The sequence below is a fragment of the Phodopus roborovskii genome, unplaced genomic scaffold (assembly GCF_943737965.1).
Source record: "Phodopus roborovskii unplaced genomic scaffold, PHOROB, whole genome shotgun sequence".
In the NCBI taxonomy this organism is placed as follows: Eukaryota; Metazoa; Chordata; class Mammalia; order Rodentia; family Cricetidae; genus Phodopus; species Phodopus roborovskii.
Genome location: NW_026126480.1, coordinates 47,766,207 through 47,792,919, shown reverse-complemented (window position 1 = coordinate 47,792,919; position 26,713 = coordinate 47,766,207). Strand labels below are relative to the sequence as shown.

The 26,713-nt window shown below is 45.7% G+C and overlaps 2 protein-coding genes across 4 annotated transcripts; one reads left to right on the top strand and one right to left on the bottom strand.

The window, feature by feature from the left end:
- Positions 1–233: 233 nt before the first annotated feature.
- Znf511 (zinc finger protein 511) lies at positions 234–4,345 on the bottom strand. Its single transcript, XM_051193296.1, has 6 exons — positions 4,193–4,345; positions 3,896–3,969; positions 3,400–3,601; positions 3,182–3,306; positions 1,294–1,413; positions 234–563 (listed from the first exon to the last, which is right to left on the bottom strand). Exons 1-6 carry the CDS (start codon positions 4,343–4,345, stop codon positions 485–487), a joined length of 753 nt encoding a protein of 250 aa, XP_051049253.1. The 3' UTR covers positions 234–484.
- On the top strand, positions 4,309–24,707 carry Tubgcp2 (tubulin gamma complex associated protein 2). Of its 3 annotated transcripts, none has more exons than XM_051193292.1 (18): positions 4,309–4,456; positions 6,153–6,338; positions 7,278–7,406; positions 8,310–8,486; positions 9,631–9,790; positions 13,270–13,477; positions 13,746–13,945; positions 14,378–14,567; positions 15,268–15,413; positions 16,019–16,199; positions 16,511–16,691; positions 19,088–19,260; positions 19,524–19,652; positions 20,916–21,036; positions 21,363–21,506; positions 22,153–22,281; positions 23,622–23,785; positions 24,378–24,707. In XM_051193292.1, exons 2-18 carry the CDS (start codon positions 6,189–6,191, stop codon positions 24,511–24,513), a joined length of 2,718 nt encoding a protein of 905 aa, XP_051049249.1. In that variant the 5' UTR covers positions 4,309–4,456; positions 6,153–6,188; the 3' UTR covers positions 24,514–24,707. The 3 variants fall into 3 exon arrangements, with proteins under 3 accessions (XP_051049249.1, XP_051049250.1, XP_051049252.1); XM_051193293.1 differs by having other exon boundaries at positions 4,323–4,456; positions 6,180–6,338; XM_051193295.1 differs by lacking the exons at positions 4,309–4,456; positions 6,153–6,338; positions 7,278–7,406; positions 9,631–9,790 and having other exon boundaries at positions 8,338–8,486.
- The last annotated feature ends 2,006 nt before the right edge of the window (positions 24,708–26,713 follow it).

The following is a 26,713-nucleotide window of genomic DNA, read 5'->3' as shown; positions in this document are numbered from 1 at the left end:
TTCCAGGTACCATGTCCCAGTGTGGTTTAACTGGCTGAGCAGGGCATCCTGGATTCAGCTATGGCTGTGCCGGACCCCTACCTCATAGCTTTTTTGGGATGCAGGAACTGTAGAAATCTCCCCAAAACTTTGTGTTGAAAACAAAATAGCCATGGCCAACAATCATTCCCTTTTCTGTCTGATTCAAGAATACAGAAAGAAGAATAGAGATCATTAGTGAAAAAATTTATTTCTTAATAGTGACATTCTTAGAGCAGCCCCCACGAAGCAGGTAGGTGGTTTCTCCATCTCATTTCTTCAGTGTGTCCTGGTTATTTCTGGAATCTGCAGATTCTGGCTTTCTACACACTGGCTGCTTCATGTGATCAGATATGGAAATAAGGAGGTGGCAAGGGTCCAGCTCAGGGCAGCTATCCAGAAGTAAGAGAAAGGCCCTGGCACACCACTCCCTGAAAGTCTGTCTGGCTTTCCTTGCCAGAATTCATCAAGGATGTTTGTTTCTTTTCTTAGTGCTTTTAAAGCCTCTGGCTGCACCCTGGCCAAAACAGACAGTAGACGGTATTCTGAAACAGAAAAAAACGGTCATATCAAACAATGGCATTATCTTTAGCAACACACAGTTTGTCTGTACTTTCTTCACATTTGTATTCTGGAATGTTCTCCTTTTGCTCTGTGGAATACTCAGGAAATGGAGTCTGTTCTCTTGGGTCCTTGGATCAGCTCCTGGTCTCAGGCTTGCTTCCTGTAGGATATCTTCCTGGTACCAATGTGCATTTGCTTAGAAGAACTTAGCCAGCAAGGTCGGTTCCTGCTGAGGCCCCTATGGCATTGGTTTCCTGTTATCTCCATTGCTGAAATCTAATCACCACAGGCAGGCAGGGTACTCATAGGCTAAGATCCAAACAACTATGGAAGATGACTCCTAGAAGGCAACTGAGGGACATATATTTCCATCTTCCTGCCAGTTGGATTCTTGGGCAACCTCACCACCCTCACTGTTCAAAAATTTCCCCAAAATAATAGTTGAAGTTGATGTGAGTGCAATCTGAGAAAGACACAGGCAAACACAGGCGGTCCTTTCCACCCAGCAGCAATGATGGTGTGTGTGTGTGTGTGTGTGTGTGTGTGTGTGTGTGTGTGTGTGTGTGTAGGCTGGGCTCCAGCGTTTGAAGCACAGAAAAGGAGGGAAATTAGAACATTCAGGCTGTCACCTGTAATGAAGCCCATCTTCTTGCCCAGTGTTACCCACTCTTAAGCTGAGGGTCATTAACACAGAAAGATGTACACACTGACCTGTGACTGTAGGTCCGCCTGCAGGGAGGCGGGGCAGCAGGTTCTGAGCAGATCTCCATGGCATCACTGTCATCTTTCAGGGCTCTGCCTGGTGGGTCTGCTGCTGCTGGCATGGCTGGGCTGTAGAGGACAAAGCAATGAGCAGCATTACTACCTGGTTCATTATAGTAGTAAACTTTCAAGGAAGATACTATTGTTTTTCCTGCAAAATTTCTCCTCTGCCCCCTACTATGGAATTTTCAGGCTACTGAAAAAGGAAGACTGCTTTATGGCATGGTCATGCGTTCATATAGCTATGTCTGATAACTTATAAATTTAAATATAATTGTTCTTCATCCTTCCCCCTTTTAAAGACAACTGGGGCCAGGTGCAGTAGTGTATCCTTTAGTCCTGGCACTGGAAAGGGAGAGACAGGTGATCTCTGTGAGTTCTAGAGGCTAGACAGCTCTACAAAGTGAGTTTCAGGAGAACCAGAGCTATGTAGTGTACACAGTGAGACACCTAACTAACCCCTGCAAAAAAGAAAAAAATGACAGCTGGCTAGGAACTTGATATGTAGAACAGCCTCAAATGCAGAGAACTCTGCCTACCTCTGCTTTCCAAGTTCTGGGATTAAAGGCATGAATCACCATGCTCAGTCCCTACTATTATTTTTCTTTAAGATTTTTTATTTTTGTATTTATGTATATGTATGTGTTGTTCTCAGTGCCACACATGTGTGGATGCCTAGATGCCAGAAAAGGACACCAGATCCCTTGGAGCTGAAATTACAAGTAGTTGTGAGCCATCTGATATGGGTATTGTGGACAGAATTCTACTACTGGGTTGTAGTCCCAGCTCCCAAATGTCTTTCCTTGAGGGAGATATTACTAAAATTAACTAGATAACATAGACTCTTGCCCTTACTATCATCAAACTAATCCAGCACTGTAGAAATAGAGAAGTATTGAAAATTCAGATTCCTATAAAGCATTCTACAATGCAATGGGCCCTCTAATTATTTAACACAGAAAGTTGAGCTACTTAAAGAAAATAGACTTAAATTCACAAAATTCATTTTTATTTACTTACTTATTACGTGTGCTTGTGTGTGGTATGTGTGTGTAGGATAGAGGCCAACCTCAGGTATCATTACTCAGTAGCCATAATACCTTATTTTTTGAGACAGGGTCTTTCACTGGACCTGGAGCTCACAGCTTAGGCTAGGCTGGCTGGCCTAAGCCCAGAGACATGCTCTGTCTCCACTTCTCTAGTGCTAGTATGTGCAGACTACCATACTTGGTGTTTTTAGATAGGTGATAGGGATTGAACCTAAAGGTTACGCACTTCACCGAATGAGCTGTCTCCCCAATCAATGCAATATTTAATGACTATGAAAGCACACTGAAAGGAACCATTTTTAATATTTTTGGTTGTGAGCCTAGCCTTTAATGGCTAAGCCATCTCTCCAGCCTGAAAGGAACCATATTTTAAAGAAAGCAAAGAAGCAGTACACTAAGAATTATCCTAGGAGCTATTTTCCCCAGGGCAGCATAAACAGTCATGTTAACAGACAGTTTTGTTGACAAGTTTATAGAAGTAAGCGGAGAGAAAAAACAAAAACAAAAACACTAGAAGGTCCCATAGGAGTAATGTGAAGAGTGCATGCACTGGAATGGTCCCAGAATGTCCCTGCTGGTAGATTTAGAGGGTCATGCAGGGCACAGATCAGCACAAATACCTGCAATCACCACTCCCTCTGCTCCCAGCCAGGAAGTGCCCTTCTGTCTCCACAGATGTATAACCCAAGCATACTAACTCACTGTCCTCAGAGTTTCAGCTACCTGTGTATAAAAACTAAGTCAGGTTTGACTACAGTGTCTGTTCCCAGGCTTCGGTCCCTACGTACCCTCTGTTTGTCTTGGGCTTATCAAATCGGAAATCCGCAGGGTACAAGTGGAGCCTCACCATGTGATCCTTCCGGTCTTGGCTGGTCTTGAATTTCTCCGGGCAGCCTTCAACCAAGCACTGGTACTACAAAGAACGAGGTGTCACCTCCACTCCCACCCTCCCTAAGCCCCGATCCCAGTTACCACTGCAGATGTACTTGGTGTAGCCAACACCCACCATATCTTGCCTCTGGGCCAGGATCTGGAACAGAGAGTCATGCCATTCCAGGATGTGCACATCCAACAAATGCCCAGAGGGGAAGGAACGGCTGCAGAGGGAGCAGGTGTTTCCATGAGACATGTGGTAGTGGTGCTGGTAGTCCTCTAGGGCAGCGAACACTTGGCAGCAGCCAGCCACCTGACAGGTGAACTCAGGCACCCTGAGAAAGGAGGCAAGTCACTTGGAAGGATGCCCCCACCCCGGGCAAGAATTCCAGAAGGATTTCCTACCCAGATTCCTGTTGGTGAGCCTGAAACAAGCCAGAGTCCCTATGCCACCCCAAGTCTTACTAACTGACTAGGGAAGGGAGGAGCCAGCCAAGCCATGCATGTGCGCGAGCAATGCTATTCAGGGTGTCATCTGGGAGGGGTCCGAATCCTAGCCTGTATGCGGGAGAGGGGGAGCCAGGATAGCGCTAGCTAGCAGGGAAAGGCCTCGAAACCAAGCTGCTCACATGGACTTCTCCGGTGTCTCGGACACTTGCGTGAGCATGTCCTGCAAGTAGAGGTGCCGCTGCACATCCCCATCCTACAGAAGACATGCGCCAAGAGCCATCAATGGACCCGGGTCTCGAAGCCCCGCCCTTCAGCTTTGAACCACGCCCCAACCTATAGAGCTTTGTCCAGCCCCTAGGTCCTGTCTACAGGTCCCGCCCACACAGACAAGCTCCGCCTAGCCGAGCCCCGCCCACAAAGACAGTCCTGCCCCCTCAGCCCCGCCCTGTGGGGGGGGGCTCAGGGTTCTCACGCACCTCAAAGAACTCGTGATCCCGCGGGAAGCGGACGGGGCGCGGTGTGAACCGGAAGGGCGCCGCCCCAGCTGCAGGGTTCCGGTCCACGGGCAGCGGTTCGGTTGCCCCGGGCGCCCCGGCCAGGCGTGAATATAGCGCAGGGGGAAGCAACATCTCCAGGGCTGCCGCAGCCCTTCGGCCACCGTCGCCGGGGCGGGGACGGACGTGACGTCTATTAACTTCCTGTGGCGACTCTGCGGGGCGGAACGCGGCGCGCGGAGCTGAGTGAGGGCTGGGTCTGGCTTGTGGCGGGAACGGGTCGGGGAGAGGCGGGGTTGGAGCCGGGCGCGGGGACGGGGTACAGGAACCCGACAGGCCTGCAGCGGTGAGGAGTCTGATTCTTTAGGGCATCAGCGGCCGGCGGTTCGGGCTGGCAGCCCGGGCCTGCTCGTAGCTCCACAGTGCGACAGCCTCTGGCTGTTTCTTTAGATATGTCCCTTAGGACATACTGTTTTGAGATGAGAGAAGTCCCCACCCCACCCCCTTTTTTTCCCCTCGAATTACCTACAAATCAGGAAACACAGCAGGCTCCTTGAATTAATGCATGGGAAGTAGGGATATCTGAGGATTTACACAGTTTCTGAATATGATTTTTAAACAAGCGTCCGTGTAGATGATCTTTTCATGGGAGTAGCTCTGCCCTCTGTGCCTGATGTACAGGGCTTTGTGTTGGTGGTTCACACCTTTGCCATCTAGCATCATGCAGAACAACCTTCAGGCCTTGCAAAGCCTCATGGTTACTGCAGAATTTGAAGAGACAATGTGTGGGGGAAGTTTTGGATTTTACTCTCTGCTTGCCAGGTAGTTAAAGTGCCTCTTTTGAGACCTACCAATATTTTTAAAAAACTTAACTTGGGCATTTTATTTTTGTATGTATGGGTGTGTTGTCTGCATTTTTTCTGTGCACCATGTGCTTGCAGTGGGGTCTAGAAAAGGGTGTCAGATCTCCTGGAATTAGGATTACCCAGGTCCTCTGCAAGAACAGCCAGGTGCTCTTAACTGCTAAGCCATGTATCTAGCCCCAAGGTACATGTCATTTAAGGGACTGTCACTGTCTTAGCGTCTCTCTGAAACTAACCAATTCCCACAGTACTTTGTGAGCATAACCAGTCCCCAGATATCAAAGCGAGCATGGTGATACATTTGTTTTATTTAATCCCCATAGCAACTCTGGCTAGCTCTGTTACCCCCTCTTTTCATGTGAAGCATGCAAGGGGTGAGCTAGCATTTTGCCTGGTGTCCACACCCCAAGGGTGAAAGAATCATGTTCTGACTGTGAGGGGCTCCATAGCCCACACTCTTCTGTTTTGTACTTTTTATTGTGGTTATACTGAATACCCATTAATTTGAAAGTATGTGTGCTAGGGATTTGATATCAGCTCTTGACTTTCCATTTTGTTTTGGTCCTTGGAGACACCCATTTTGACCATTGGTGGATGTTGGTAAACTAAGAAACTGCTTTTCTATTACATAGGTTTACAGTGTGGAACTCTCAAGGTAAAGTTCCAAGATGGTAATACTTTGTATGTTAGCATACTATGAGAGTGCGTGCTGAGTCTCCTGCCCTTGGCACTGTTTAACTCAAGGCTCGTCTTAACTGGACGTGGTCACATAAGGATAAGCTGGACCAGTGGGTGAGAACCAGGCTTGTGGGGCCCATTTCAGTGACTTACCCTGTACAATTGACTCCTGAAGTGATGGTGTGAACTGGGAAACAACTGGAAGCTCTGTCACAAGTACAGAATAGAGGTGAATGCAATGACAATAGCTGGCAGATCTCAGCATCTTGATAGATCAGACTGCCAGAGACTGGGAGAGACTTAAGGTTGACATAATCTTGGTAGTGATTACTATGTTGAAGGTTTGAGTCAGAAGACATTTTAGGTTTTAATCTTGTGAATAGCGTTCTTTCTGCCTTCAGGAGAATATTGCTATGCTGGTGTCTCAGAGTTAAACTATGAGTGAATTTCGGATTCACCATGATGTCAATGAGCTGCTCAGCCTGCTACGTATCCATGGTGGAGATGGGGCTGAGGTCTACATCGACCTGCTGCAAAAGAACCGGACACCATATGTTACAACCACAGTCTCTGCCCACAGTGCCAAGGTGAGCACCTGTCCCTGATGCAGGGCCATAAGGATGGGGGCCTGAATGCGGCCATGGGTATGGGCACTCATCTTAGGGCTATGGGGATGAGAGCCTGTCCCTGATAACTACAGCATGGCTAGTCCTGGGCCAACAGCACCTAGTAGATGCTTCCTTTGAACCTGGAATTTGTTGTACTTTGCTAGTCTTCTGGTTCCTGGCAATAACTACTAATATTTATCCCATTATATGGATGAATCAGTGGATATCCAGAGAGAGAGAGAGAGAATGGCCTTGAATTTTCACTTACACAATCCTGTTTCTGAGGAAGAGGCTGATTATATATAAAAATTACAATGCTAATTGGTATTAATCACATTGACATTTCAGGGTTTTTTGTTTTGTTTTTTGTTTTTTATCTCCTTCTTTGTGTGGCCTTGTCTGGTCTGAAACCCCCTGTGTAGATATGTAAAACAAGCTGGCCTTGAACTTAGAGATACATATAAACAAAATACTCAGACACATAAATAAAAATAAATCTTTTAAAAGTTAAACAGACACTGTGAAGCTTCACTATAGTCAAACGAATTGAGTGGAGCATGGCTCAGGAAGCACATACTCATTTAGTTTGTTGGCATATCGTTAAAACTTGCTGAGTGAAACGTCCCTGAATAGGTACAGGCAGTAAGCTTGAGAGGCAACAAATGTAAAAGAATGTATGAACTTGTAGGAGAGTCGTGAACGTTTCTAGGCCTGTGAAGCATACGATATGAGAAATCATAAAAGAAGTGTGGCTGGGTTTGGTGAACCAGTGACATTAATTTCCTGTTTATTTCAGAGATGTGATTGTTTAACTCACCTAATTCAACTCTGGTTTGTTTATTTGTGTGTATGTGTATGTGTGTGTTTTAAGTATTTGATTTGTTACTGTCATTAAATTACTTGTGCTTGTGATTTGAGGTTAAAATTGCAGAATTTTCTCGTACTCCTGAGGACTTTTTAAAGAAATATGAGGAACTGAAGTCTAAAAATACAAGGAACCTTGACCCACTAGTGTACCTGTTATCGAAGCTCACAGAAGACAAAGAGGTAAGCTTCCTACCTCATCTACATCACCTCATCTGCTTTGGGGACATTCAAGACACTTTCCAGTGTCTCCACAGAGCCCTGACTTGTGGTCCTCACAAGGGGTGCACGTTATCCCTTACATGCATTCACTTCTCCTGTACATTCTTGCCCTGCTTTTGCTGACTGGCAGCTGTGCCTCAAAAAGGCAGCACTTTGAAGACATGTGTTGGTGAAATGTTAGCCTTTCCATGCTTTCCTATAAACTTAAAAGGAAATGGTTGTACTAGTTTATGGTTTCAGTCCTCATTATTTTGGGACCCTAGTTGACACAGAACATCAAGGAGTAGTCTGTTAGAGAGGTGTCAGTGCTGCTGACCTCATGGCAACTGGAAAGCAGAAAGAGATGGACTAACAGGCACGAAGGGTTCAGGTAATCCATTGATAAAGTTAGCATCTTCATGATCCAATCCCCTTTGAATACTATCACCAGACTGAGCCTTTAACCTGTGAATCTTCTGGGAAGACATTTCATATCCAAACCATAGTGGTGAATCATAATAACTCAGGATGGGCACAAAGCAGGAAATGTGGATGTAGTACAGAGAAAGCACTTGCTTTTCTCTGATACTGTGCTGGTCCCCGCCTATTGTATGTGTCATGTGTCAATATGGAGCCAGTGAATAGTGTATTGAGCCCTACTTTCCATCAGCGTAGAGGTACATACCAGGCACGAGAACAGAAAAGGGAAGGGGTGCTGTAGCGAGAATGTAAAGGAACATTTGTCCATTGGGGGTGAAATTAAGGATAGACTATCAAAGAAGGCTGTAGGCTTTCCTTCCTCTGGTGTTTTGGTGATGTGACAGGTGGTAGAACACAGTGATCTTTTGTGGTCCAGTGTGAATGTATGGTTTTGTGTGTTTTCAGACACTGCAGTATTTGCAACAGAATGCAAAGGAAAGAGCTGAGCTTGCAGCTAATGCTGCCACCAGCAGTACCACCAGTTTCAACATCCCTGTTACAGCCTCTAAGATATCCACACAGGAGCTAGAAGAACTGAGGAAGCAGCTTGGCAGTGTGGCCACAGGCTCCACACTGCAGCAGGTACCAGAGCTACCATGATCCACAGGTACCCCTACTGTTTGCAGCAACACTGGGTGCTAGCTATGCAGATATTTCTATTCTTAGTTAAAAAAAAAATAACCTCCCGTAAATGAGGCTAAGGCTGGATTGTGTTCTATAGTCATACTTCTGACCCATAAGCGTAAACATTGCAGTGAGGATCTGACCATTCCATCTGCAGTGCATTTGAGCCAGCACCAGTCGTGGTTCCCTACTGGAATTTGACAGTTTCTAACAAGACAGTACTTTTTAAATTACCAGTTACGCCAGGCAGTGGTGGCGCATGTCTTTAATCCCAGCACTTGGGAGGCAGAGGCAGGTGGATCTCTGTGAGTTTGAGGCCAGCTTGGTCTACAGAACAAGTTCTAGGACAGGCTCCAAAGTTACACAGAAAAACACTGTCTCGGGGGGGAAAAAAAGTTATATTTTTATTTCCTTTAGATTGTTTTCTCCCACTGTCCTTGCTGCTGCTTGGATTTATTCTGCCTCACACTGGTCTTTTTTGTGAGTTTTGATTGTCATCTAGAGCCACCTTTGTGCCAGTTGTCACACTGCCCTCATACCACTCCCCCTGTGTGACCTACTAGTATGCAGACCTATCTCAGTGCTTCCAAAAGTTGCCTGGCATTGTCAGCCTCTGGTTGTTAGTCTCCCAGGAAGGCTGGTGTTCTGTGCATGGCCTAAAATCTTGCCTTTGTGGTGGGCTTTCTCCATATGACAAGGATGTATGTCAGTTGCTAACTCCCGTCTTAACTCAGCAAATGGTGTTAGACCTAATCACTGCTAAGAAAATCGATTTAGATTCTCCCTGCTTTGTGTCCTGATCTGAAACAGCTCTGAGGAAAAATGCAGATACTCTCCTGTGGCTTCCATAGTTCCTTGACACCTTTAGGGTCCTTGCTGTACAGAGAGAGACCTTCAGAGGGCCCGACTCTCTTGTTCCTAGGCCTAGATGTTGTGATGGGCAGATAGATATATGCCTCCTTTTAAAATAAGATCAATTGTCCTATGTGCTAAAACAGTGGACATTTTCTATCCCAAAGATGTGTTAATTTATCCATAGATATCTTAGTTTTGTTTGCACTTTGGTATATTTTTGTTTTGTTTTTTAAAATGTCCTTATTAGTCTCTGGAACTTACAAGAAAGATGCTTCGAGACAAACAGAACAAAAAAAACTCAGGCCAGCCCCTCCCGGTCTTCCCAGCGTGGGTATATGAGAGGCCAACACTGGCTGGAGATTTCCTGATTGGTTCGGGCTTAAGCTCAGACACAGCTTTGCCTATAGGTATGTGATGGATTTCTTTCTGACACCTGAGCATTTCTCCCTGCTTGCATACGCTTCAGCAGGCTGGGAAACTGGGTGTCACACTGAAGCCCAGGGGACTTGAAGTGGTTGTTCTGCATTCCTCCCACTAGACCTTTGGGACAGTCTGAAGCTGGCCCCACAGGCTGTGCACAAATGTGTGGATATAAGGACCAGGTGGATACATTTTTCTGAAGTGATCACCACAGATTCTATCAAATATTAGTACTGTGCTCACAAAGTTTGTGTTTACTTAACAGCACTGCTGTTTCAGGGCAGGTTCTTGGGAATCTGAGATGTGTGTGTTAGCATACTGTGAGCTGCATGCAACCCCACAGTCTTTTTTCAAATCAAAATATGAAATTTTGTGCATTGGCATAGCATACATGTGGTATCCTGCACCTTTAATGGCAACCCCAGTTGAAGAACGTGGAGTGGTGTGCCTTGCCATAACTCATGAGTTCTGTGTGATGTTGGTGTTGAGGTCTGCTTTTCACCTTTAGAAATATCTTATAGGGCTGTTATATATAAATTTAATGTTTTTGTCTGGTGGTGGTGGCACACTCCTTTAATCCCAGCACTCGGCAAGCAGAGGCAGGTGGGTCTCTGTGAGTTTGAGGGCAGCCTGGACTGTTTCACAGAGAAAGCCTGTCTGGGGGCGGGGGGAGCAAAGACAAATTCAGTGTTTTCTCCTGTCCCCAAGCAGACATATTCTTGCAAGTTAATGTCAAGGTAGGGACAGCTGGCTTTATGTTAGAGACTTCCTGTCTGTCACCTGTCCCATCACCTGGTAGCAGTGTCTTCTTCCCTGTCTGCTCTCCTGCCTGCCTTGTGGTCATTATAGTTATTGTCCTTGGCAGAGCCTCAACCTTAGATCTTACCTTCCTGCAACCTGTGAGTAAAGCTGGTATTCTGCATAGTGTATGTCCCTCAGGACCCATTCCTATTGGATGTCACTCTATTCAGCAATACTTACTTAGCATCAGAAATCAACATTTCTCCAGTTGCCCCAGCTCTGTGCCCTTCCAGCCACTCTTTCCAGCAAGCTTCCTGTCTTCTCATTGCCTCTATTCCTTGGAATTTAGTTCCAGACCCACCTCCTTCATCTCTCCTTCCAAGTGACTGTCACTTTTTTGCCACTCTGCTGCTGTACCTGCTACCTCCCCAGTGGTTTACTCATATCTATAGCTGTTGAACATTAAAATTCAGTAAATATGGCCAAAGAACCAATTTTCTGTGACTAGGGCATCGTGGAGGAACATGGATCTGACAACCTCATCTTCCTCCCCTTCCTGTAGTTCCTGTACATATAGTCATAACTAGAGGCATAACTAGAGCCCACTTTTAGTACAAGGTCTGAATCTTGTCTAGTGGCAACCCTAGAACCCCTCACAGAAATCCTGACAGTTTAGTCAGGCCAGCCCCTTCTGGCCCTTGAGCTCCATTCTTCACCCAGGCCCTGAATACCAGTCAGATAAGCCAGGTCTGCTACCTTGGTGTTGGCACATTGTATTCCCCAGCACCTTCAGAATTCAGCCTGAAGATCTGGCAGCATTTATTTGCGCATTGTTCTTTGTCCTTCCTTGTCACCCTAACACAGTGTATGATGCTGGTTCGATTTTGTTTGGCACTTTTTCTCTATATAGGCATGTTGATAGGAGGACAGGGCTGGCATCTGCTGTGCACATGTGTTGATTAGAAGCAGGAGAATATCTACCAAACTCATGCTTGGTGTTGAGGAGCTACTGGTAGTCATTTGAGTAAGCATGGTGATACTCAGCATATAAACTCTGAGGCATGGGAGGGCCCTTTGTCTTACCACCTGCTGCCTACACCCACCACGGAGGACTCTATGCTACCCAGGAAGCAAGGGTGGGAGGATGAGAAATAACATATACAGAGGGTCAGCTTTTTTTAGAGAATCCTGCCAAACACAGCCGAACTGTCAGGAGCCACGGAGATTTAACAGTGTGGCTTTACTGGTCATGAGAAAGCCAGTGGAGTAAAGTAAGAAATGGCACTATTCAAAGGCATGGATGGATCTAAGCTAGGTGTCGTACACATAGAGCCTTTATTCATACAAAATATTTTGATCGTGTTTTCTTTCCCCAAACTCCTTCCAGATCCTCTCACTTTCCTAACTGATTTAATGTTAGGGGTGGGATTTTGTGCTCATTTCCCTCTCTGTTCTGGGGCCCTGTCTTGTTTAAAACTGTGCAGGTCTTGTGTGTGTTCCCACAGTCTGTGCATCAGTCTTTTTGTGTCTTGAAGACACCGTTTAGTTGACTTCTTTTTAATGGTGATGATTTCTTTTTAATGGCGATGATATGGACTTTTCTGATCAAACTATAGATTTTTCAAGTCTTCATGCTCTACGTGTCTTTTTGTTTGTTTTGTTTTTGCACCTAATTCACATGGTAAAACCCATCTAAAAGGAGCCTGGAGGCTGGAGAGATGGCTCAGAGGTTAAGAGCACTGGCTGCTCTTCCAGAGATCCTTAGTTCAATTCACAGCAACCACGTGGTGGCTCACAACCATCTATAGTGAGATCTGGTGCCCTCTTCTGGCTTGCAGGCAGAACACTATATATATAATAAATAAATAAATCTTTTGGGGGGGGGCTGGAATAAACATGTCATATCCTGAATGAATGACTGCCTCAAAATTACTTCACCAGTATTAATTGGTCTATTACCTTTAGACTCAGACTCAGGAATTTTCAGGGCACAAATAGTATGAAGACAAATTCTTGGCTAAAATATAGCACAAGTGACTTCAAGTCTGTGTTCCTATTTGACACCATTAAACCTGCTTTTCATTCTCTGTTCCTAATGCATTCTCGTCATTGGAGCTCATAAGACTTGCCCATTAAGTTCGCTTAAATTCCATCTCTTCTAGGCTGCATTTCTAAACATTTCCATTTTCTTCCCATAAACTATAACCAGTTGGCCAGGTTTAGTCACAGCAACAACAGAACTTGTTGGTACCAACTTTCTATATTAATTACTTTTTCAGTGACCAAAATAACTCAGAGACCAAAATAACTTAAAGTTGGAAGGGTTTTATGGGGGTGTGGGTGGGGAGGCCCACTGTTTCAGAGATTTTAGCTAATGCCCTTTGCTCTATTGATTCTGGGCCCTCAGATGAGGCACCACATTAGGAGTGTGTGGTAGAAAGGTTTCTCGTTTTGTGGATAGGAAATAGATTAAAGATAGAGCTGGGGATCCTGTATAACCTTCCTATAACTAAGTCCTGTGTCCTGAGGTTTCCACACCTACCAATAGAGCCACCAACTGGGGATCAAACATTCAACAGGATGTAGGGATATGTTCATATCCAAACCATACCAGGGAGTCACTCCTTCTTTCCATCCGTGTACAAAAGGTTACAGAGAAGGTTGATAAGTAAGGTTATGGAGCCGGCATGGGGAGCCATAGTCTAGTGTAGCCTCTGCCTTGCAGGTACCCTGCCCTTGACCTCCCAGGAATCAGCAGTGGTGGAAGATATGCTCTATGTGCTTGTGGGTGTGGATGGCAGGTACATCACCGCGCAGCCCTTGGCTGGGAGACAGAACCGTACCTTCCTGGTGGACCCCAACCTGGATCTGTCCATCCGGGAGCTGGTAAACAGAATCTTCCCTGTGGCTGCCAGCTACTCTACTGTAACCAGGTGGGTTCCTAGTATGACTAGATGCCTCCCTAATGAAACACCCCTTCCCTTACTTGTGATTCTCCCTCCTTCTTAACAAATTTTGAAGAGTCTGTGGGCCACTGATCCCTATCCTGACTCAGTTTAACTTAATGCCACAGATTCCCATTGGCTATAAGTACTGGAGTGAGTAATTTGCTTCTTGAGTAAGAGGGGGACTTGGAATGGGCTCGACTTTTCTTTGGAAATTTAGCTTTTCCCCAGGATGTTCCATGTATCTTTGCTGTAGGTTCATTGAGGAGAAGTCTTCATTTGAATATGGGCAGGTGAACCATGCCTTGGCTGCTGCCATGAGAACCCTAGTAAAAGAATATCTGATCCTGGTCACACAACTGGAACAGCTGCATAGGCAGGGCATGCTGTCATTGCAGAAGCTCTGGTTCTACATCCAGCCTGCCATGCGGACCATCGACATCCTCGCCTCTCTTGGTGCGGACTGCTGGTGGAGGGTTCCCCAAGGCAGTGCACGGCAGGCCATTCTGGCTGTGGGTAGCCATTCATATTTCACTCTCTGGTAGCAGGGTGGTGAGGCAAAGCTCTTGTCACATCTTGTTTTAGTGAACTGAAGGAAGGCTCCAGAGTCTTTTTCTTGTTTTTGGAGTCAGGATCTCTTTGTATATTCTAGATTGGTAGCAAACTCAACTATGTAGTCCACACTGGCTCTAACTCAGTCATCCTGCTTCAGCTTCCCAAGTGCTGAGATTTGGGTGTGTGCCACCATATCAGGCCTGGAAGCTTCTCTTGATAGGCCTCATTAGCAACTAGTTTTAGCATTCAAGCATGCTGTGTTGGGAAGAGTCATGCCTGCCTGCCAGGGGTGCATAGACATGTGGGTAGTGAGCCACCCCTTTCTATCCACAGCCACCTCAGTGGATAAAGGCGAGTGTGTGGGCGGGTCGACACTGAGCCTTCTCCATGATAGGAGCTTCAACTACACTGGGGACAGCCAGGCGCAAGAGCTGTGCCTCTATCTGACCAAGGCAGCCAGTGCACCCTACTTTGAGATCCTGGAGAAGTGGATCTACAGGGGCATCATTCATGACCCATACAGGTAGGGCCTATGGGTGCCGGACACCTTTCTCCTGGACTCTTCACTGTGCAGTATCCTCTAAGAAGGGACAATGCTAGACACAGTCCTCAACACAATAGTCAGCTAAGAGTTGAGGGAGTGTGCCACTCAACTGCTTTTCAGTGGCTTCATCGTGTTTAATGAAGAACATTGGTGTCTAAATCTGGAGCTATGTCCTTACTACCTCCATGTGGTTGTGTGTGCCACTTCATCATGATGCCCTTTGAACATATAAAGCAAATGACTAGTTCACAAGAACTCTGTTCTGTTGTACTAGGAATGAAACCCAGGCCTTGCGTGTGCTCTGTCATAGAGTGGGCCTTGTGTTTCTTTACTGAGGGGCCACATTAAAGAATCTAGTGTGGTGAGCCTAGTAAGGAATGCAGTTTTCATCTGACTACAGGCAAATGGTTCTTGAAACTCAGTGGAAATGGTCTGTTTCTGTTCTGTTGGTGATAGACCCACATACCCAGAACAAGTCATTCTGTGTCTGTCCTTTGACCATAATGGAAGAGTAGGGAAGAAGCCACCTAGTTCTTCCTCAAAGTAGACACCTGCTCCCAAGTGAGGCTAGAGTTAGTCAACTCACAATGGTTATGCAGGATGTTTCTGGAAGTATATGGCCACCTCAAGTTGGCCAGGCTTGCCCTGGAGTGCCCTAAGACACTGTTGTGATTTCCAGTGAGTTCATGGTGGAGGAGCATGAGCTGCGGAAGGAGAAGATCCAGGAGGACTACAACGACAAGTACTGGGACCAGCGCTATACTGTGCTGCCACAGCAGATCCCATCCTTCCTGCAGAAGGTGGCAGGCAAGATCCTCAGCACAGGTAACTAATGCTTGGACCTCTCTCCAGGGAGGTGAGTGACCTCTTCACAGCCTTCTAGCCCCTCTGCCCCTGGAGATGACTGTCTGGGAATGATCTATAACCCTGAGCTGCTAGCCACTGACAGTTCCTAGTTCTCCGTGGCTTCATTCTTCCCCCTGACCAGGAAGCTGTCTGCCTTAGACATAACTTTATATCTTGGGTTTTTATACCTAAAACTCCATCATACAGCAAGAAAAACCATGAGGGACCCACACCTCCCAGTCCAGCTGCATCTTTTAGTTTCATTGCACAGATTAGGGCCTGGTGTAGATATTGGGCAAGTCCTTGGGTCCTTGGCCTAAGTGCTCTGCTCTGAGAGCTGAGCAGAATCTGAAAGGGCTAGGGGATGATTTAGCAACCTAGCTCTCAAGGCTTTTTCAAAATCCTTCCCATGAGGTATAGTCCTGAAGAGTTGCAGGTCACTATTGCACAATCTTTTCAGGGACAGGAAACAAGTTGTACCTCATACTTGGCCCACTACCTCATATTTGATTGGCATCATAAAGGTCCAGGCCTAAAACAGTGATACTGAGTCCACCTTCCTCTTTTTTTTTTTTTTTTTTCAGGAAAATATCTAAATGTGGTCAGAGAATGTGGTCATGATGTCACCTGTCCCGTAGCCAAAGAGATCATCTACACACTCAAAGAGCGGGCATATGTGGAACAGATTGAGAAGGCATTCAACTATGCCAGCAAGGTGCTGCTGGACTTCCTCATGGAGGAGAAAGAGCTGGTCGCCCACCTAAGGTTGGACTTCACACCGCATCCATGTGGCTGAGAGTAGAATGTTCCTCTTAGCAACTTTTTTTGCAGGGGAGAAAGGGAATCTCTTCAGCACCAGCGTAAGGTGGCAGGGTCTTAGTTCTCTATACCATCCAAGCCAACAAGTCTTGCAGCTCTTTGCTGCCAGCCTCTCCCCTGCCATGCCTGAGCAGTAGCTCCATGTCTCACTGAGATCTGCCAAGCCTCCAACTTGTATGTTGAAGGATGGAGTCAGGCTTCATGCTCAGCAGCACCCCACACCCCCTCACTCCACCCCTAACCCACCCCCGGCACAGGTCCATCAAGCGCTACTTCCTCATGGACCAGGGGGACTTCTTTGTGCACTTCATGGACCTTACTGAGGAGGAGCTCAGGAAGCCAGTAGAGGACATCACACCCACACGCCTGGAGGCTCTTTTGGAGCTGGCCCTGCGAATGAGCACTGCCAACACTGACCCCTTCAAAGATGACCTCAAGGTGAGTGCAATGTTAGCCGTCATGGCTCATGGCTTCTGAGCGTTGGAGTGAGCTCATAACAGGGCCCAGTCAAGGGGCGCCACCATGTGTTCATCCTTACTTCAGAGAACACTGGCTTGTAAGATTTTTGTCCTTGTGTCTGGTCTCACAAGGGACATTGGTGTGTACTTTTCTTGTGGGTTTGGTCCACATCTGTGCCAGATTAGGTTCACCTCACCTCACAGAGTGTATGGAGATGCATGCTTCCTTTTTGTGTTCTTAGGTTTGGGGAGTGGGTGAGTTACTATCACTGAACTCTTTTTTTTCTGGGAGATACTGCATCAAGGCTCATCTCATGCAGATCAACATCTTTCATAACTCGGGCTTCCAGAGTTCATCCTGCATACCTGTGTGTTTCTGTCACCATCAACAGGGTGTGTATTTGTTGTTGTCGTGCAGTGCAGAGAGCTATTATGGTTTAGAAAGCTGGCAGGAAGAGCTCCACTTCTCTCTCTGAGGCCAGTTGTCTGGACGAGTCTTCTTTCCTCCCTCATGTAACTGAAAGTTTGTCAGTTTTTAAGAACTCAATCTTGGTTTTATTACCTTTCTTCCTTTCTATTTATTCTTTGTTTCTATTAACTTGTTTCTGTTAATTTTCAGCTTAGTTTCTCTTCTTATTGTCTTGAGTTTTGAAGTTAAGACTATTTTAGCATGCTGTTTTCATTTGTTTCAAGAGATTCTATAATTTTCTCATGATTTCTTCTTTAGTGATTTGTTTTGTTTAATTTCCACTTGTTTGTAAAATTTCATTCAGGGTTTTCTTGTTTTACTTGGGAATTTTTTGTCTTTTTTTTTAATTTAATTTAATTTAATTTTATATGTGTATTTTGCCTACAAGTATATATGTCTACCACATGTAGTGCCTGTGGAAGGCAGAAGATAGCATCCAATCCCCCTGGAACTGGAGTTACAGGCAGTTGTGGGTCACCATGTGGGTACTGGGAATTGAACCTAGGCCCCATGGAAGAACAGTAAATGTTTTTAACCACTGAGCCATATTTCCAGCACTGTTACTTAGTTTTAACTTCAGTTGCCATGCTTGCAGGGTGATTTAGTATCAGTTATAAAGTATACAGTGTGTACTGGGATTCCACATGGGTTCTTCCTCTCTTTGCAGGTCTTTGATGGTTCTTAGTGCAGTCCAAGAGGCTTCCAACCACTACTGAGAGTGGGCCTGAGTCTTTGTTGTTCCCATAGGACATTTTTCCTTGTAGTTCTGCTCTTCTTTATTACGTATATTTCTGGATCTCTTGTTAGGTACAGGAGTAATTTTATGGGGTACATTCCTAGTGGCAGTCTGTGGCCTGATCATCCAGGTGGACCACACAAGAGCCATCTCAGGTGCTGGCCATGGGACACATGAGAGTTGTATCTGCTCACCTGTTGTCTGTGTTACTTTGACAAGCAGGATTAGAGTGGTCTATATTTTCATGACTGTTAGGAGATGGTGAGCATTTGATTTGTTCATGAGCTGTTTGTGTTTTTTCTTCCTTTATTTTTTTCACTTTACTTATTTTTTTTTTCTTGTCTGTTATATTCTGTGTCATTTATGTCTTACAGGAACCCTTGTCACACTGTTATGTGGTTGGCTCTTAATAAGTATTTTAATAATTAATATTGTAGACAGTACTGTTTGTCTATAATAATTACTGTCGTGTATCTCACCAAGTATGTGTCATCTTCACAGGTAAAATAAAAGGTCTTCACTCCTAAGATTTACTGAGTTTCCCGTATGGTTTCTCAATTATAACAATAACAACAGAAACATTTTAAATGTAATTGTGGCCTGAAGAGATGGTTCAGTGATTCGATGTTATCTATTGCTATGAAATATCATGACCAAAAGCAACTTGGGGACCTTACTTTTTCTTTTGGAGACAGGGTCTCTACATAGCTTTAGCTGTCTTACAATTTAGTATGTAGACCAGGCTGGTGTTGAACTCACAGATATCTATTGTCTGTCTCTGCCTCCTAAGTGCTGGGATTAAAGATGTGGGCCTCAGAGTTCCTGGCAATAACATAACTTATTTCTTTTTTTCTTTTTTTTAATTTATTTTTTAATTTTTATTTTACATATCAATCCCAGTTCCCTCTCCCTCCCTCCCTCCCTCTTTCCCTCTCTCCTACCCTCCTATATCCCCTGACCACTCCCCTCCCATCCCCCCCACTCCACATGTAGGGTGATGCCTTCCAGGATGGGTCATCTAAATCTGTCATAACTTATTAATTAAAGGTTATCAGTGTGTGTTTAGCTTCTACTAGTATTTAAGAGACTTGCTTACCTTTCTAACTCCATTCAGGGGTAGGTAAGGGTTAAGACAATTTTGTATGTATCATTTCTTTTCTTTTTCCCCAAGATTGACCTGATGCCTCATGACCTCATCACTCAGCTTTTGCGGGTTCTGGCCATTGAGACCAAGCAGGAGAAGGCAATGACTCATGCTGACCCTACAGAGCTTACACTGAGTGGTCTGGAGGCCTTCTCCTTTGACTACATGGTCAAGTGGCCCCTGTCACTGATTATCAATAGGTGAGACCTATGTGACCCAGGCCATTTATGGTCAAGAAAGTGCTCAGTTAAGGCTTTTCAGTTGTGTTTAACCTTTAATAGTATTTAAGAAATTTAGTTGCTTTTCCAGTTCAGTGCAGGGTTGGGTAGGAGTCAGAACTGCCTGCTTAGGCAGCCTTACGCTTCAGGATATTGGGTTATTCTTGCTGTCTGTTGGTGCCATCCTGCAGACAGTCAGAAGACGGGCTGCCTTGCCCAGGTTGCTGACATACCCCTCTTTGCAGGAAGGCGCTTACCCGCTACCAGATGCTCTTCCGGCACATGTTCTACTGCAAGCACGTGGAGCGGCAGCTCTGCAGTGTCTGGATCAGCAACAAGACTGCCAAGCAGCATGCGCTACACTCTGCGAAGTGGTGTGTCCTGTTTTGCCCTCCCTGTCATTCTTAAAAGAGTGGCTCTGCTTTTTTAGGTCTTTGAAAACATTATTTGAAAGTTACTTGTAGCTTACTTGTTTTCATGTCTATATTCTCATAGAGGTGACTCCAGACTGTCTGCATCACACAAGCCCCTCCCTGTAGTCCTCTTTCTGGAGTACATTGAGCACTCAGGTGGATCTCTGAGTTTGAGGCTAATCTGGTTTACAGAGTGAGTTTCAGACAGCCAGAGCTACATAGAAAAACCCTGTCCTGAAAAAAACAAAAAAACAGAATTTGCCTCAAGGAGCTAGAGCAATGGCTCAGGGGTTGAGAACATATAATGCTGTTACAGAGGACCAGTGTTCTGTTCCCAGACCCACATTGGACAGCTCATTAGTGTCTGTAACTCCTGCTCCAAGGGATCCTCTTCTGGCCTCTGTGGGCATTTACATTCACATGGGGATACCACATACATACCACACACATATATAATTTAAAAGAAATCTGAAAAAAAAAATTGTCCTGGTAAAACACAAGTGTATGAAGCCAGCTATGGTGGTAGTTCTTGGAATTACCACCTACCTGATATTTTAGCTATTTTTCTACTGCTGTGATCAAACACCATGACCAAAGCAATTTATAAAAAGAAAGTCTGTTTTGGGCTTAAGGTTCCAGAGGGATAAGGGTCCACCACCGCTGTGGTGGGGAACATGACAGCAAGCAGGCAGAAATGTCAGCTGGAACAACAGCTAAGTGCTCACAGCTTGAACTGAAAGCAGGAGGCAGTGAGAGATCTCGGAAAGTGCTAGTCTTTTAAAACCTCAAAACCCACCCCCAGTAACATAAACTTCTTCCAACAAGGCTGCCAGTCCTAAGCCTCCCCAGGCAGCACAACTGGGAACATGTCATCCAAAACTCCACACCTGCTCTGAGTGGCTCAGCTACAGATCCTGCTTTGTCTCCATGGTATAGCTAATTGGCACTGTCTTTTCAGAATGCAGGGGCATAAGAGTTGTACTGAGTAGGACATTTACTTAACACCCCAGTAAAGCTAGGAGTGGGTGTCCTCAAACGTTGACACTGAGGCATCTTCCTTGTTAACTTCATTTGTCCCTGTGTCTGAACTGTCAGCACATGAGAGCTGGGGTCATGAGAGTCTAGTCTGCCATGGAATTGGGAACAGGAGCCATCACTGTGTACTGCATATACTCTGTGATGATTCTGCATTACCTCCTCAGTAACTGTTGTTTATGCACTCAGGTTTGCTGGTGCATTCACTTTGCGGCAGCGAATGCTCAACTTTGTCCAGAATATTCAGTACTACATGATGTTTGAAGTGATGGAACCAACCTGGCACATCCTTGAGAAAAACCTGAAATCTGTAAGTTTCTGCTCTGCAGAAATATACATAGCATCTAAAAGGTTCTTTCCTAGCCAATGTGCATTTCATAGCACCATCATGTGCTAGCCAGGTATCATGGTGGTCACAGAAATGTCCATAGTCTCACATCTGCCTGCTTCCTGCTATGTGTAGACAGGGCTTCCTTCCAACGTGGTGCATGAGAGAGGAGAAAAAGAAGGAAGGGATAGAGACATGGTCTCTAAGAGATCACAGGCCCATTGAGACAGTGGAAATGCACAGGCAGTAGAGTGCCCTGAAAGCCACATGCACAGTGTCTCCAGGGAATCTCAGGCCTTTGTTTGCAGGCTTCCAACATTGATGACGTCCTTGGCCACCACACAAGTTTCCTTGACAACTGCCTGAAGGATTGCATGCTGACCAACCCTGAGCTGCTAAAGGTTTTCTCCAAGCTCATGTCTGTGTGCGTCATGTTTACCAATTGTATGCAGGTGAGGACAAGGAGGCAACACGGGAATGTTTATTGTCTTGGCTTTGTCACAGGCTACTGAGTTCTACAGCTTCTGCCCTTGCAGAGCTCCTTGTCTTTGTGGCCAGACCATCCCATTCTAGAGGTCCTGCCTTATTTCTTATAGTATCCCTGGTACCTGTCTTAGGCATCTTCTAAATACCTTTGCATTTATTTGTCAAAACTGAGTATTAAGTTTGGTTAAACTTGTTGCAAGCAGTTATCCAAAATAATGCAACAAATATTAGAGGACAGAGGGTAGCCTGGGGTCTCTGGGCTGGAGGATGCTGGGAGCCAGGTGCTCTTCAGGCAGCACTTTGGAGCAGACAGGAGGAAGGCAATGTGGGTGGTGATGAGTTACAGAGGAGACAGGGCTGTGAAACCCATTGCGACGTTTAGGGGCCATGTTAATTCCCATATTGGAAAACATGAACCAACTGATTTTTATGAAAACCAATTGGTAATCACTGAGAAATGTAGACTTGCAAATGCCGAGAACTAACACCTGTGTACAGCTTTATGTCCCTATGTCTCTGGGTTGGGTACTGTGCATGTGTAGGTACTTGATGTCTTCTATGGAGCACAGTGTCTGGAACTAACCATAACCTTTCCTCATGACCCATGCTTAGAAATTTACACAGAGCATGAAACTGGACAGTGAGCTAAGCCGGCTAACACTGGAGCAGGGTAGTGTGCAAGGGTCAGCCACAGAGACTGATCGGACTGAGGATCGCCCCCGGAAGGAACTTACCAGGAAGGTATGTAGCCTTGGGGCTTGTCCAGAAAGACCCTCTTCCTAGTCAGCTGTGACAGTATTAGCACTATTATTAAAAAAATAAAACCTGGGCTGGAGAGGTGACTCACTGGTTAAGAGCACTGGCTGATCTTCCAGAGGACCAGGGTTCAGTTCCCAGCACCCACATGGCAACTCTGTAACACCAAGATCTGACACCCTCATACAGATGTACATTCAGGCAAAACACCAATGTAAATAAAATGAGAATAAATAAATTTATATTAAAAAAAGAAAAGAAGCCCTTAAACAGGATGACTGTAAAGCCAAGTGTGATGGTGTATCCCTGGACTCCCAGCTCTTGGGAAGTGGAGGCAGGAAGATCGGTTGATCAGAACCAGCTCCAGCTCTAGCTCCATAACAAGTTTGAGACCAGACTTGTCTCAAACATACACACCAGAAATCATTTTCTGGCTGTCACCCATGTAATGGGGGAAAGATGGGTCCTGCAGTTAGGTCTGAAACATAGCCACTAGAGCCTTCCCTCTTCTCAATGATCCTCCAGACATCTAGCCTCTAGAATGTGGCAAAACCATCTATACAACAGTATTGTGTGGAGTGCCTGGCTGCCCTAGAGCACAGAGCTTTGCTTGGCTGCAATTGGTGCTTAATGTTTATCCCTGGTTAGAACAGTCATTTGGTGCAGATGACCTATGCCATCTTTAGGATTCATGGTCACAAGTTGGCAAATGGAAGATGGTCTGGGAGCAATTGAGGGTCAGAAGCCAAGGACAATAGGAGATAAGGTCTAGCCTTGCTTCTTAATGGCCAGAATCAATGCACACAAGTTCTGAAATCAGAGCTGCAGAGAGCACATAGTACCTCACTGTTGGTTCTCGATGCTGTGAGCCTGCAGAATCCCTAATGTGCTGGGTCTGCTGCCCTAAGTATTTCTCCATTTGCTGTATTCTGATGCCCCAACTTTCCATCTTTTATAACATGAGAACATTGCAACTTCTTTCATTAAAAGACTAGGGAGACTGAGTATGGTTGTATATGCCTGCAGTTCCAAAATTTGGAGGGTAAAGGCAGAAGGATCAGGCATTCAGGGTGAGTTTTAGGCCAGTCTGGACAACATAAGACTCTCCAAAAAAGAGAGCCAGAAATGGTGGCACATGCCTGTAATCTCAGCACCAGGAGACTGTGGTAGGGGAATCACAAGCTAGTCTGAGCTATGCTAGCAACAGTCCATCTCAAAACTAAAACAAAAAAGTAACAAAAAAGGGAAGCTCATCATTGTAGTCCACAGAGAGGCTAAGTGCCCACCTGGTAACCAATACTGAGCTCCCTTGGGTTTGTCTGCAGCACCTGTCCGAGCATGTGGATACTCCTCAGGTGGCCTCTGGTTTTGAGGCCACCATCAATAACTTTGACAAAAACTTTTCTGCCCATCTTCTTGATTTGCTGGCCCGACTAAGTGTCTACAGCACCAGTGACTGTGAACATGGCATGGCCAGTGTCATCTCCAGGTAAGTAACACCCTTCCTGACTTTGAAGCCTAGCCTTTCCATCTGCTTTCACTGTAAACCTTGCTCCCTATAGCCCCCCAACAACAGACACCTTACTCTGGGCAAAAGCCAAAGAAGGAAGGGGCCAGCTGTGAATACTCTGGGGAGGGGGTTTTGCTTGTCGATAGGATAGGAAGAGGTTCTGACTTCATCCAGAATTGGGTACCATCCCTGAACTGCCCTTTGAAAAGTGCTAATTTGTACATTGGGGCCACCTAGTACCCTGTGCCACCCTACAATACCCTAGTTTCTAGGGTCACCAGCACTGAAAGTCACTGTTAGGCACCCTCAGACTCTCATTGCCAGGAGATGCTGGGTGAAGGGAACACTAACCCATGATGTTCGGTTGAGACCTGCTAGTGTACCCATGCACTGGCAAATGGAGCATGTCCTTCCCTCTGCCTGGAAGAAGCTCTCTGTTGTATCTGTCACATGACTGGGAGAAGTACAGTTTCCGCATGGACAACCCATGGCAGATCCTGTGTATCTTCTCAGCTTGGATTGGACTGTCTTATTCTGGAGTTTCCCTAACTCTCCTTTCCCTCCTCTAAAGGCTGGACTTCAATGGTTTCTATGCCGAACGCCTGGAACGTCTGTCTGCAGAAAGGAGTCAGAAGGCTGCCCCCCAAGTGCCCATCCCAAGAGGGCCCACAGCGCCAACACCTAGGGTGGCCATCCCTGCACAATGAGCTCACTTTTTAAATATTACCCTGGAACATGGGTGTTGTGTGTTATTACTGGTTAAATATGGTTTGAGTTTCCATCATGGCTCAATGGGTCCCTTTTTCAAGGTGCTAGATTTCCTTTAGAGTCTTTCCTTTAGAGTCCCTTTAGGGGACTGGAGAGATGGCTTGTCATTAAAGTGATTTCTTTACAAGTGTCAGGGCTTTGCTTGCTGTGATGAGACACCATAAGCAAAAGCAACTCAGAGAGGGTAAGGTTTGTTTCATCTTACAGCTTATTATCTAGTCTATGACCCAGGACAATCAAGGCAGGAACCTAGAGACAGGAACTGATACAGAGGCCATGGAGGGAGTGCTGCTTTACTAGCTTTCTCCCATGGCTTGCTCAGCCTGCATTTTCATCACACCCAGGACCAGCTCAGGCAGCATTGCCCAGGGTGAATTGGCCCCTCCTTTGTCAAGCATCAACCAAGGACAACCTTGTGGTGCATTTTCTCAGTTGAGGTTCTCTCTTCTAAAGTGACTAGCTCGTATGAAATTTATGTAAGTTTTACCCATCACACCACCTACATAAAAAGTTGAGTATAATGGAAAACTCTATTCCCTGAAATGGGGGATAAAGGTAGGAGGATTCCTGGGGCTTTCTGACCAGCCAGTCTAGCTGAATCATGAGCTCAAGATACCCATCTAATAATAAATAAGTAAAAATTAAAGAATAGGGTGGAGAATAGTAAAGGAAGTAAACTGATGTCATTCTCTCATTTCCACATCCACAAGCATACTCATACATGTACTCGAAAATAAATAAATAAGGAAGCTGCCTGTACCAGAGTAAGATATTCCCAAAATCCAGTCTCTCTCTCTCTCTCTCTCTCTCTCTCTCTCTCTCTCTCTCTCTCTCTCTCGTGTGTGTGTGTGTGTGTGTGTGTGTGTGTGTGTGTGTGTTTGTGCCTGGGGAGGTGGGGGGGGGGTCCTTTAGCTGCCTCAGACAGTGAAAGCACATTGTGCAAGAAGCAATATAATTAGAAAAAGACATGTAGGAGAGGTGAGCCTGGGGTTGGAACTGTTCTCTACATTTTTTGGATATGCCTATGTGAACACTAGGGGGCAGCAATAATCCTGACTGAAAGTACCCTCTCTTGGCAGTGTGTGCACAGCTTTTCACCAAGAACCCTTACTCTCTGAGGCACTAAGCTTCAAGCTGGAAGCTACTCCTGCCCCAACCAGGGTCTGAATGACCTTTATCCATTTGATGCAGGCCCTGCCTTTTGGAAATTTCTCAACAAAGTAGCTAACAAGTTGCTTGTGGCTGCCTTGTTTCAATGGCTTTCTGTTTTAGTCCTGGAGTGAACAATGTGCCCTTGATATGATACTCCTCTGCTCTAGGGTGGTCTGCTTTAGCTAAGCTGCCCTTTCTATAAATAGGTGTGTCCTTTGCAGAATCCAGTTTTAAACATCTGCCCTTGGTGGGCTTGGGGAGTGAGGAAGTGTTTGGAGGAATGAGAACCAGAGGCAGATCTCTTGGCCCTGTGCAGATGGTAAGACTGGTGGATGACCCAGTCAAGACTAAGTAGAGCACCCCTGGAGTGCTTGATTTTTTTTTTTTTTGTTTGTTTTGTTTTTTCATCCACAATTTTTTTCTGGTCTACGGCCTGTGGCCTGTGTGGGCTTGCCCAAGTAAACATCCATTGACCAACCCAGTGTTGTCAGAATAAATGCCATACTGAGCAGAGCTTAGTGGCCTGTCTCCAGGAGCCCAGAAACCCATGTCTCTGGTCTAAAATATGTAGCTGTCAGGTTTGCATGGGGCCCAACTCCAAACCCTTGAGGGCACCTGCTTGGTGATGTTGGCAATGAGTTGAGGCTATCTTGTGTGGTGGAGTGAATATCCGTCATTTCCAGTGCGTTTCTGCCAGTGCAAGACAAAATTTGCCCCACCTGGTCCTGGCTTTTGATTATACTCTGTTCCTTTGCTTCACTATGGATGGTTGGATTTAAAAGACAAAGTTGCATAGTGGCATCAACTTTTGATTTTGCCTCTGATTTGATTAGGACAAATTGCCTTGAACCTTCATGGTCACCTAACTTGCAATGTAGGAGTATTTAAGGTCCTGTGTATGGAAGTCAGTTTTACCCAAGAGCTCTACCTGCTGCTTCCTGCACCTGGTGTCTGCTCTAGCCCTAAGCACTGTGGGCTGACGTTTCA

Bases quoted from the DNA above. Each gene is read 5' to 3' on its own strand.
- Znf511 (XM_051193296.1), bottom strand. From the start codon at position 4,345: ATGTTGCTTCCCCCTGCGCTATATTCACGCCTGGCCGGGGCGCCCGGG. The intron at 3,970-4,192 runs GTGCGTGAGAAC...TGTCTTCTGTAG, and splicing joins GGGATCACGAGTTCTTTGAG to GATGGGGATGTGCAGCGGCA. The intron at 1,414-3,181 runs GTACGTAGGGAC...TGTCCTCTACAG, and splicing joins AAGCCCAAGACAAACAGAGG to CCCAGCCATGCCAGCAGCAG.
- Tubgcp2 (XM_051193292.1), top strand. From the start codon at position 6,189: ATGAGTGAATTTCGGATTCACCATGATGTCAATGAGCTGCTCAGCCTG. The intron at 8,487-9,630 runs GTACCAGAGCTA...TGTCCTTATTAG, and splicing joins CAGGCTCCACACTGCAGCAG to TCTCTGGAACTTACAAGAAA. The intron at 21,037-21,362 runs GTAAGTTTCTGC...CTTTGTTTGCAG, and splicing joins TTGAGAAAAACCTGAAATCT to GCTTCCAACATTGATGACGT.